At 41.8% G+C, this 12729-nt stretch overlaps 1 protein-coding gene across 3 annotated transcripts in view; it reads left to right on the top strand.

The window, feature by feature from the left end:
• The window catches only part of Cacna1e (calcium voltage-gated channel subunit alpha1 E), a 303984-nt gene that overhangs the window by 150735 nt on the left and 140520 nt on the right, over positions 1-12729 (top strand). For all 3 annotated transcript variants that reach the window (XM_035445314.1, XM_027418072.2, XM_035445315.1), the window contains exon 7: positions 11549-11652. In XM_035445314.1, coding sequence (XP_035301205.1) covers positions 11549-11652 — 104 coding nt within the window. The remainder of the gene's footprint in view (positions 1-11548; positions 11653-12729) is intronic.

Consider the following 12729-nt stretch of genomic DNA (forward strand, 5'->3'; position numbering starts at 1 on the left):
GTGTGTGTGTGTGTGTGTGTGTGTGTGTGTGTATCACTAAATAGATTGAATACAACCTGCTCCATCCACATAATGCTACTTGTATGTATATGTTTTCAGGGATGACCATTTGTTATTGGATGATCGGTTTGCTATGCTCTTCCCTTGGGAAGACTATTTCTACAGCTCTCAGTATCTAGTTGCCTGTAGTTTTTGTTTAAGGTCGGAACCTCTTGTGCTTTCTGACTTTCACGTTAACATATCTATTGATGTCCTTGTTCGGGTCAGGGTTAGGCAGCTATGTTGATGAGAATTCATGGGTATATTGTCTCCATTATTTTCACAGCAAAATTCTTGTTCCTGTTGCTCTCATAATCTTCCTGTTTCCTCTTCTGAAATAATCCCTGTGCCCTATTCTAGGGAGACACTGAGTTAGGAATAACTTTCTTATTTTGTTTAGAGTTGGGATAGGAAGGAGGTGTTCAAGTTAGGCATCCTTTCCACATGACTTTAGGGCTTAGCCAGAATTGACATAGGATGTGCAATAGCAGATTATTGTATCTTCTTACATTTCACCTTTATGATTGTTAATTTTGGATGTTTTACACTATTAAGTTTTAATCCTCTTTTAGACTAAAAGGGGAATTGTAGGGAGACATTGTAGCCCCGCCTCCTAGGAGCCCCTACAGGTGTGCCTGGCTATGCCCGTGAGGGCGTGGTCAGGGGAGGTCCAGGATGACTGGAGGGGTGGAATTCTTAAGGGGCCAAGGAGAGGTGGAGAGCCCCTTCTCTCTGGCCTTGCTAGCTTGCTGCCTCTGGGCACGCTCTGGCTTGCATTTGGCTGGTGTTTATCTGAATAAAGAAATCTTAGCTCTCGTTATACCCTCTGTATAGAAATTGTGCTGTAGATTTATCAGCTGGGTCTTGGATTTACAACTCTGCATTTTGATCAGGTGTGGTTTTCTGTTATAGTCTCTGTCTGTTGCAAAGAGAAGTTTCCTTGATGAGGGCTGAGAACTGTACTTACCAGTGGGTTTAGGATAAACATTTAAAATGTAGTTGGGGGTCATACTGGTTTAATAAAATGGCAATTGTAGTTCTCCAAGCTCCATGACAGCATCAGCTCCAAGTGATTGGCTGTTTCCAGTACCGGAGGTGCTTTGTTTGTGTCTAACATATAGGATGTGGATTAGAGTCAGTATGTGCTATGCTCTTGGCAGAGTGTCCTGCCCAGAGTAGGTGCTTAACAAGAGGAAGTAAAAACTATTTTTAGCTCTTCAATTATATGGAACATTGGGGTCTAAGTCATAGGAAAATGTTTAAAGATATTTTAATGATTTTCTTAGTATTGCCAGATAGAGTATCTGCCTTGAGACAACTTAAATGTGTTCCTGTGATACTCATTGTCTTTGACTCTATCATATTCCATCTGGATGAGCTAGAAAGTTGTGCCAGAAGTAGTAAACATACAAAGGCATTCTTTCCAACATTCCCAGATTGGAGAAATAATGACCATTATTATTTTATTATCTGGATTCTGTTTCAGATTGTGAATAGAAATGTTGGGTTGAATTGAGCTTTATATACATCTTAGAGGAAAGGGAAGGATCACCATGAATTTCTATGAGGACAGATTCAGAGTGAACCAGACTGTAACTCACGGCATGAGGAAAGAAGACTGGGAAGGTAGTAGGTTATAACCTGAGAGAAAGGGGAGGGGGAACCTATTGAGCCAGAATGGGACTAGACCTGTATCAACTGTCTCATGTGGACACCTACTGAAAGGAGGGATCCCCCTTCAGATAGTCACTGGGCTCAAGAGTTAGTGAAAATTATAGGATGCTGGTGATGTGGATGGGACTTCTCCCAAGTAAAGGGGATTGGCCTTTAGACTCTGACTATCCCTAAATTCATCATGAGAGGGGAAGGGGTGGTACCTTGTAATATTTGTAGTCCAGTGTGCCATGGGAGACTGATGCGTCATCACCATCTTGAAGAATTTCACCCAGGTCCTCTCATGTCTCAGGTGAGAAGCAGACATGTAGGTCTCTTGCATTTGGTTATTACAGCACCAGTACTAGTGAAACCTACTGAGCTTGCTTCCCAGCAATACTGGCTTGAATCCTAGAGAAACAAAAACTGATGAACCATGGACTTTTGATATCAAGCTGTTTTTATTGAAAAGCAGGAGTTTTCCTGAGGCCATAAAATCAAAAGTGATCTCCCCGAGCTTCTTCAGGAAGCCATCAAGGTTAACTAGTGTCATGTAGGATTTGATGCACAATCATTAACACAGATATTGTCCATGATAAATTAATTTACCTTCTGTTTGGAATCTTGTGTGAAGGAAGACTGAAAGCCATGGAAAATGATGATCTGGAGCCTTTCTTCTTGGGTGTCTGCTCTTATACACTGTGCTGAATATTTGAGCTAGCTAAGTGTCCCTGCTTTGTGTCAACAGAGATGCCATTTACAAGTGATCTATTTATTTCCAGTGAAGTAAACTCATATAAGCCTATGAATCAGAAGAATGCCAGCAGATTTATATTTTTCTATTAGTCAACAACGTTATTGAGAATCTCCTGTTTGCAGAGCAATAGTCTAGGCATCAGTAGAGTACACACAGAAATATGAGATGAGGTTCTTTCTATAGTAAATTGCATTGGTAGAGTACACACAGAAATATGAGACATAGTTCTTTCTCTAAAAAGCATTTAGCCCTAATGGGAAGGGAGGGACAATATGTAAAAGAGACAGAACACATATAAAAAAGATTCATAAGTAAGTGTGAATAAATGCCTAAGTATAGCACTTAATGCTGAATTTTCAATTGCAGGTATATATATATATATATATAATATATATATATATATATATATATATATTTAACTTCTGACTTAGCTTTCTTATGGATAACAAAACCCTTGAGTACTATTTTCCTTTCTTATTGATTTTATGCACAGTACCTACTCAGACATATTGAATGAATGTATGTGCTACTATGAGGTGTGCCTAATTGCTAAGGGAAATCCTGGAGTAATGTGCTTAGGGAAAGCTTTGTAGTTGCTGAGCAAAGTTTCCAAGTGTAGAGGCCTCAGGGTCTGGTAGAACAAGGGAATAGGGGAAGGAGCAAAAGGGCAGGACTTGAAGAGAATGACAGAACTGTACAGTTCAGGCTACCAGTGAGGATCCCCTATAGCTTGATTTTTTTTTTGTCTTGTCTTGCCTCACTTGCTACTGTTGGTGCAACCCTTATAGACTACTAACCATATATCCCCCTTTCCTTGGAATGTCTTTCTCTTGATTAATAAATAGGAAATTTCTTTTTCCATGTCAAGATGAAAGAACAGTCCCCCGAAGCCTTGCTTGACCTGCTTGACAGCTCTAACTTTCTCTTGGATTAAATCACACTGCTCACAGGTCTGACTTTGTAGCCTTAACCTGAGCAGAGGTTGTCTCCATCGTGCCCTTAAATTTCATAGTTTACAGATGAAATCTCATGACTAGACTAATTCCATGGAAAATAATGATGGGAAGTATGGTCCTATGTTAAGATTAAGTACTAAGATGAGTAGATAGAATATGGGGGCATTGCAGAGTGGTTTGAAAATCAGAAGTCTAGTACTGTAGCTTTACTTGTGTAACTGGACTAAGGCATAGCTGCATCCTTCTCAACAGTTATTAACAATCCAAACCACTGGGGAATAGTCAGGGATCTTGTTCTATGCAGAGAGCCATAATTACTCATAGTGGCCCCTGGCTCAGCCAGATGTTACCTTGGGACTTGCTTGTGTGGAAGGATTTTGTATGTTTATAAAATATGCTCCAGGATTTCAGACATAATAAATGACTTGCCTCCTAGAACCAACAGGCTCAGCCTCCTGGCTGATTGGCAGCAAGTGCATGTGCCTTACTTGCTGCTTTCTGTCCTTTCTCCTCCTACCCGCATTCCCATTCTTCTTCCTTACTGAGCGCTGGGAAGGTAGCTGCTGATTTCCAATAGTAGGATCCCAGTGTGAGCTCTTCTATATTTGTGTTTGTTTTCCCTTAGAACAGTGGTTCTCAACCTTCCTAATACTTTGACCTCATCTTATGGTGCCCCCCAACCATAATATTATTTGGTTGCTACTTCATAAGTGTAATTTTGCTACTGCTATGAATAATAATGTAAATATCAGATATGCAGGACATCTGATATGAAAACCTCAAAGGAGTCACAACCCCCAGGTTGAGAACTGCTGCCTTAGGTGGTGTTGGTATGGGTAGGGTTGATTTCAAGAATCCTAGTGCTACTGGATAAAATCGTCAGATTCTCAAGAAGTTGAGCCACTATGGCTCTTGATTGTGGTCCCAAGTCCTCCAGTAATGTCACTGTGTCCTCAGAGGAGTCACTCTGATAATCTGGGCTTCAGTTTCTTCTAGAAAATGATAGATTCATTCAGATTAGCTCATAGTTTTCTTCCTGGCATGCAGGAAATCAGCTTCAATAGTCCATGGGTGGGATTCCAGAATATCAAACAATTTGTAAGGTACACTATACATTGCATCATTTTCTTAAAATATGGGGTGGCAAAGGCATACAATGGCTATGTTAGAAATGTCACAGAGCAGCTTTGACTTGGGTGCTGCCTAATAATAGATTAGTTATAATCCTGGTGAGGATAAAATGCTCAAGTCAGATTCCTTAGAAATGGACTCTGGGATGGTGGTGCTTACTGAAGTGATTAGAGAGGAGTTGCTGCTAAGAGATTCCTAAAAGAATGGGAGCAAAGCAGCTACGTTGGAGAAAATGAAGTCTCAGAAGTATTGGCATCAGCCTTGGTCCATAGGCATCTCCAGGGTGTGGATGCATCCCAGCAGAGTTCCCCCTGAGAATGAAAGGAGATGGACAATCAGTGCTGCTTCAGCTCAGGCAGTTGTTGACTACAGTTACCCCTGTTATCACCATGAGGCCTTGAAGTCCATGGTCAAGCTGGCCTGTTAGACAGGAACAGGTTCTGAGATGGGTACTCTTATAGGTAGGAAACCTGGCCAGGGGCAGTACAGACTCTGTCATACCAAGACCACTGATTCCTATGGATGTTTTAACATATCGAAGGGAGCATTCACATGGCACTAACCAAATGAGTATGGTCTAATGGATAGTTATAGAAGTCAGTACTTGGTTACATTTGAGGGAAAATGGTAGCTAGAAGGGGCCCAAGGGCTCTTGGATACTGGTTGTAGTAATATACAGTATAAAAGATTCATCTAAGAGGTTGCCTGCTATTTTATTTTTAGAATATCTACATGGATTGGGCAGGGGGAGATACTGCAAGGCAGTGACATTCATTCAAAGAAGGAACCCCTTTGCTTCTTGTATACACACCCCTGCTTTTTGATATTTTTTGTACCCCCTTTCATTCATATGATTCTTTCCCTAAAACAAATCATTCCCTGCCTATTGACCAGAGTGAATCTATCACCTGCCTCCATGGTCTGGTCACAACACTGACATCATTGGGAATTGTACTTGTGTGTTTATCTATTTCACACAGGTATCCCTTATTATACTACAAGTTCCATAGTGGCCAAGACTGGGCTGTTTTGCTGGTCACTTATCTTTAAAGGAAAGAATTTTCTCCGTGACAGGTAGTTTGTGAATGTATAAGATGGAATTGAGTTCTGCATAGAGAATCGAAGTCATTTGGTGTAGGATGGAGGCCCTTATCTTGGTGCTAGGAGGAAGTGGGGCACAGCCTGGCTGGGGCAGGACCACGACAGAGGTATTTGTTGGGAAATTGCATTCATATTCACATTCCACCATCCTGTTCCTTTTCTTAGGAGTGGTTAGTAGAGTCCTTGGAAAAGGGGCATTGACTGAGACAAACGATCTGGCCCCTTTGACCTGCAGGTAGCTCCAACCATCTTCCAACCTGAGCTATTAGGAATTAGTGAAATTGAAGATCTCTAATTAAGATGGAGTCCTGAGACCAGGGGCTTTTAGTCTGAAGCTATTTTCTTTTTAACCCTCCATGCAAATCATTTAGAAATTCTGGAAACATTTTCATTTGTCACAACTCAGGGAGTCCCACTGGCACTTGCTAAGTGGAGGCCAGCCTGTGCTAACACAGGGCAAATGACTGAGAGAGTATCCCCTGACCTCCAGTGGAAATTATGCTTCAGCCAAGGAAACCTTCTGCAGTCTGGCTTGGATCTTCTAGCTAGTACTGCCTCCAGCCTGGGAATGGGGATGCCCCAAAGACTGTGAAGAATTCTGCATCTTGCTCATTCTTTCCCAATACTCCAAGCCATGAGTGTGTACAGCCTCTCCTCGCAGAGCTGCTCCAAGAAGCAGGAACTTGACTGATAGGTGCTTCAGCATGCTTTCTACAGAACCAGGGAGGACCCTGTGAAAGTTCTATACATACATCTTCCGACAGGAAGAACCAGGGAGCCCCCTTCTTCTTGCTCTTTCCATTCCTAGCTTTCTCTTCAGTCTGGCTCCTCCTGCCCTATCTTCCTGCATCTCTCCCACCCCACCCCCAAAGATTAATGTGATAATTGCCATGTGTGCCTGTTTACACAGGGAGTGGGTGAGCTTACCACCCCCAGTCAGGCAGGTTCCCAAAGAAATGCGTTCCCACAGTGTCAGGACTGGTACCCGCTGAGCACTTCTGTGCAGGTGGATTGCCACCCCCAAACTTCTTTCTCTGTCTATCATCCCTTTTGTCATGTGCACACGTGTGTGTGTGTGTGTGTGTGTGTGTGTGTGTGTGTGTGTGTGTGTGATTCAGTGAAGCGACAGGTGAGAAGGAGGGGGAACAGCCAGCCTGGCATCAGGAGAAGGGCCAGGTGGAGAAATGATTGCGCATTGTAAACACATCAGCTCTTAAAGAGGAGGACAGTGAAAAGCTCTCCTTCTAATAGTTGTCATATGGTGGGCATGCTAGGATGCTCCAGAGAGAAGCAATAGGAAACAGGGAAAGGGTTTAAGGGGAATTGGGGCACTTGATAAGAGCCTGGGAGTTCACATGAGGCTATTTGCAAGCTGGTGAAACCAGTAGAAGCCAACAGTATATCTCCTTCTAAATCACGAGCTTCGGAACAATGGAGGATGATGGTACAACCTCTAGACCAAGGCCAAATAAAAACCCACAGTTTTGGGGAAGTCACTGGTACAAGTCCCAATGTCAAGTTCAGCAAGAGTTTTCATGCCCAAGGTCAGAAAGAAAATAGCATCCAGCTCTAGAGTAGGAGTCAAAACAAAGTTTGAGCATGTATGAGGCTTGTTATTCTACCGTTTCTTTCTTTCTTTTTATTTTTCTGAGACAAACTTTCTCTGTGCAACAGTCCTGTCTTTCCTGGAACTCACTTTATAGACTAGGCTGGCCTCCAACTCACTGAGATCTGCCTGCCTCTGCCTCCTGAGTACTGGGTTTAAAGGTGTACACCTCTACCTCATGGCCGACCTTTTCATTTACCATCTAAGCCCTAGCAAGTGGGAAGCACCTATACTCCTGTTAAAGTGTCTTCCCTACTTAGGTCTCTGATCTACAAGGGAATTTTCTCTGGGTATGACAGACCAAGAATCATCAGCTACCAAGGTATCCCTCAATCCAAAGTTAATCATTGTAGGAGGTGTTCCATGGGTGTGGTATGAAGAGGCTGCTGCTCTCTGGGTAGCATTAATTGCAGGGAATGGCCTGATTCACACTTAATTGTTCCCCATTGGAGGTCTTGGTGATGATAATTCTCTTGTGAAACTCTCCTAGGGTCAGAATCCAGAGAATATATGTTGGAAGCTAGTCTCATGCCTCAGGATTTTACCTGAGGACCTTAGCATGGCTGTCTCATATTCTTAAAGTTAAAATATTGTAAATCAAGTTCTTAATTGGTCTAAGTAATAAAAACCCGGAGTCAGATATAGAGGAAAATGCTGAGAGACCAGAGAGAAGGAGCAAGTCATTGCCACACCTTACTTCCTTAGAGTCTCAGCAGACAAGAGAGCAAGTCCCTGTTTCTCCCTCCTTATATCCTGTTTTCTGCCCAGCTAGCTCACTTCCTGTCTGTCTGTACAGACCTCTAGACCTCTATGGTTAGCTAGTAGCAAGCTCCATTCTCTGACCTTCAGAAAGGCTTTATTAATACAAGCAAAATGTCACGACAGAGTATCCTACATACAAAAGTGCCCTGTGACAGTCACAGGCACCATGAAGAAAGAATGAAAAGGGAAGACCAAACTTCATGGCCACATTGGAGGTGGTACTATCTCGACTCCCACCTTTTCAGTATCAGAATGCTTGCTGACTTCTGAGTTGTTGATTGCTTCTTTTAAAAAATTCTCAAAATATGCTTTAGTAGAAATCTCTCCTACACTGGACAATTTTAAGTTTTTAATAATGATGAATCAGAAGGAGATGAAAGCTCAGAAAGAACTTTGCTATTTTGAAGGAGGAATCGTGAGCAAAGTGTCTTCGCTTGCCCACTTTCCGATGAGGACGGTCCTCTCTGGCTTTTGACTATTGGTCCACAATAAACTTGTGAAGGCATGGGAAGCCACCTGGTCAGAAAAGATGGAGGAGGAAGGGCAAACAAGAAACTGTTTGAGAGGAGCTGGGCATGGAGAGAATGCAGCAACAGTGTTAAAAGGTTGCAAGTAATGGTGGGTGCTGTCAGGCTACTCTCTCCTGAAGAACCTTTTAAGCTGTCAGTTGTTTCCTTCAACCCCCCCCCCCAGTGCTCCATGTTGCTGGGACTGATGTCTTCACAGCTATTCATTCCCCCCTCCTCTTCCTCTTCTTCTGTTTTCGTCTTCTAGGGTGCTCCGTTGCTGAGGTAGATGACACATGTAGCAATTCAGAGAAAATTCCACAGATGGCGAGCATACTATCAGAATGGATTTGTATTGGCCTATTTTTAACAAGAGAATCTTCATATTAAAAGTGTGGTCATTTATTAATTAATAAAGTCTTTGTTGCATTCCAGACACTGAAAATCTAGATAGTTAAAAGTAAATCCCAAACATTCTCACACAGCTCTGACTGGACCAATACTTTCATCATGAAGGTTTTGTAGCAAAATTAGGAAGGTTATTCCAGACTCATAGCCAATAAGGGTGATTCTTTTATCCCTATGCTTTATGGGATATATATTCTCTGATGTATTAATGGGTTTTCTTTGAAAAAAGTTTTTATAACCAAGAAAGTTTATGAAATGTAAGTAAGCAATATATCTTTTTTCACAGTTCTCACTGCCTGTTCCCTATAATTTGCTGTTCCCTAACTTTCTCTGGTTATCAAATCCATTTTCCACAAAATGCCATCATTACCTTTCATAAATGACAGCAATGTAGAGTTCACAGAGAACACAATGTTTTACATAGGTTTTACTCTGTAGTCACCCTAGCTGCTTTTCAACCATAGCTCAGTTGGGGATCAGAGATACCTTAACAACCACAATTCCATCAGTGTCACTGCTGATATTGTTGCATTTATGAGCAGCCGAGCTCTGATCTGGGTGCTTGGTATAAACATTGGCTTGTTACCAAAATACACTGAAGGAGACTGGCAAAAACCATGAAAACACATGGGTTGTGTTAATCTGGAGTCACTAGAGAACCATTGAAGTGAACAAGGCTCTAAGGAATATTTGACTTCTGATCCTGAAGACAGACAGAGCTAGCTCTGCAAGGATCAGTCTCTTCCTTAGCTCACAGCAAGACCCCTGCCTCAGCCATCTCAGACACATCAGCCTCCCCTGTCCTTCACACCCCTGGTAGCTCTCAGCACCGGGCTCTTCTGCACCTTCCCTCTGATGATGGACATGGCTTTTTCTGATTCGCCTCATACCCTGTCTACTTGTGTCTCACCCATATCTGGTTAAGCCTAAGACCTAAGTCTGAGACACTGAAGTTGGCAGGATTTCCTTCCATTCAGTTGTTAAAAACTGTTTCATATTTTGTGTTGAATTTTTTTAGTCAACTCCAGTTGCAGCCATCTCATCTGCAATCAGTGTAGGGCCCAAACAAAAGGCATGAGTTTGCTAAAAGGGCTTGGCTTAGGGATTATTTTTCATGGGAGATCTGACTGTCCAGTGACAGCAGCTATGATCAATCAGCAAATATATTATGTAGCTTGACACTGAGTGGAAAAAGAAAATGAGATAATTGGGGAGAAAAAAAAGATTGGATAACAGAAGTGCACAAGATACACAAGGACAACCACTTTAAAATATATTTTCAAGGTCTAGTCATGAGAAGGTGAAAGAGGTGTATAAAAAGAATGGGTTGTTGATGCCCATGGGACGTCTGTCCCTTTCTGAATGGAAATGGAGGAGGAGTGGAAGGGGAGAGGGGTAGATGGGAGGTGGGGGTGGGTGGGTGAGAAAAGTGTGTGGAAACTGGCCAGTATATAAAAATAAATGAAAAATTTAATTACTATAAAAGGATGGTCAACAGTTACCATAGACATTCTGAGCTCTGATTTTAATTTTATTAAATATATTAGTTTTAGGTATGGCATTTGATCTTGATGGTCTTAGTTTCCCCAATGAAATGGGGATAAAATATCTATTTTGAGTTTCTAATTGATACTGAAAATGATGCATGAAGGGTTTGGTTATGTGAAGGGTTCAAAGGTCTGCATATGTGAAGTACAAATCCAGAAAATCCCTTTGAAAAGACTTGGGCAGGGAGAACCCAGGGACTAAGAAGAGCCCTTTGTCGAGAGATGAGGATGACGGAGAGAGCAACTCAGTATTCACTGAGTTTGATTTCAAGGGTCTCATACAACAAGTGGTCCTTTCTCAGTTGTGGTTACCTCAACAACTTTGCATCCAACTCAGAGCATAAGAATCCATAACACAGATGTCTGTGCTTTTTTCCACTTTTCTGAACCAGTATGAGTTAGGGGAGAAGGAAGAGTGAAGAGAGAGAGAGAGAGAGAGAGAGAGAGAGAGAGAGAGAGAGAGAGAGAGAGAATCAGGAAAGATTGGAAGATCTTATCATATGATCACTCTTCACATCTAGATATAGTCCTTGTTCTATGCATGGCTTTTCTGGAGCCAGATGTGGACCAACTCTGTAATACAGGATCAAGATGGAAGAAAGACAGTCACCCCAAGAGCTGGGTGAGAGCCTAATTCCTTCTAAGTAGACCTATGAAGGGCTTTGCTAATACCCATGGGATAGGGTGATGGGCACAGCCTGCCCCCTTTTTTAAAAATAATCTATCTAGTTTAAGAGTGCAAACATTGAGAATAAATGTTAGCAATAATTATAAAGCCTATTCACCTTTTTATAACCTTAGAACTATGTTTTGGCTTTTTTTTTTCATTCAGTTTTCATGTCTTCCTAAGTAAGGGTGTTAGAATTTTCCCACTCATGTTATAGAGATACTGACATGATCTTCACTAGGCACACGGTAGAGTCTGGATTACCTTATAATAAAGTGGAGTGGGGATGTGGGTGAGATAATGTTTAACTGTGTCACATTGTGATTGTTACATCAACTTCTGTATGAAGCTGCTGGAATGTAGGCCTTCTTGGAGATGGCTTTAAATACTAAGAACCCATTTTTCTTTCTTTCAGACCAATGATGCCTTAGGAGCCACCTGGAATTGGCTGTACTTCATCCCCCTCATCATCATTGGATCCTTTTTTGTTCTCAACCTTGTCCTGGGAGTGCTTTCAGGGTAAGCCAGATGTTTCACTCTTCTTCTGTGAGGTGCTAGCTGAGAGCTGGTGCCTTCTGATTCATGGTAGTTTTACTCATTTAATTGTCCCTTAGAAGACACCGGACAGCCCTTTTGTGCCATTGCTGTTCTAGCTTCTTCAGTCCAGTAAGAGATGATTGTTTTAATCCCCTTGATTTTATCTAGACATTTTTAAAAGCTTTATGTCAAGCTGGGTATTGGTGGTGCACGCCTTTATTCCCAGCACTCGGGAGGCAGAGGCAGAGGCCAGCCTGGTCTACAGAGTGAGTTCTAGGACAACCTCCAAAGCAATACAAAGAAACCCTGCCTTGAAAAACCAAAAAAAAAAAAAAACTTTATGTCATGTGCTGTGCGAACATAGTGTCTTGCGAGTTCATCTATCCATCCGTATCTCCATTCAATAACTATGTCAAACACTGTGCTGGTTGTTAGGGACATAAAGTTAAAGAAGATATAGATTTTATCAAAAAAGCTTGCTTCACAGTATATTGGCTGTCACTTCTCATGTTTGGGACTTGCATTCTTTTATACCAATTTCTATTGCCTAGTGTCTAACATGCTTTGCCGAGAAGACATGTTTTGTCATTTGAAACAGGGAGTATAGTATAAATCTTGTTCTTACTGACCAAGGTGAAATACAATAATTTGTTTGGGAGAAAGAACAAATCTCTGCAGTCTGAAGCCATTAGTGTTGGTCTCAAACAGGACTGGGAATTGCATGGGGATGTTAGGTGCTAGAATAATATAGGAAAACAGTATACGGGAGATACACACTCTAGAGAAGATGAATAAATTGGCCATGGCATGGCATGTAAAGACACTGAAATATGACATTTTAAGATGGTTCAGCCCAGAGAAATATTTTCGGGAACCCCACATTTTACTGAGCAGAGTTGGGATGGTGGTGGTGGTGATGACGGTGATAATGATTTTGTCAATTGGTGTAAGGTCTTCAAGTGATAGCACGTAACGTGATCTCTGTGTTTACATGAGGCAAATTGAAACAAGTTGGAGATTTTTTTTTTTTTTGAGACTCTATGAATAGAGGAATGATGC

The sequence above is a fragment of the Cricetulus griseus genome, chromosome 5, assembly GCF_003668045.3.
Source record: "Cricetulus griseus strain 17A/GY chromosome 5, alternate assembly CriGri-PICRH-1.0, whole genome shotgun sequence".
Taxonomy (NCBI): Eukaryota; Metazoa; Chordata; class Mammalia; order Rodentia; family Cricetidae; genus Cricetulus; species Cricetulus griseus.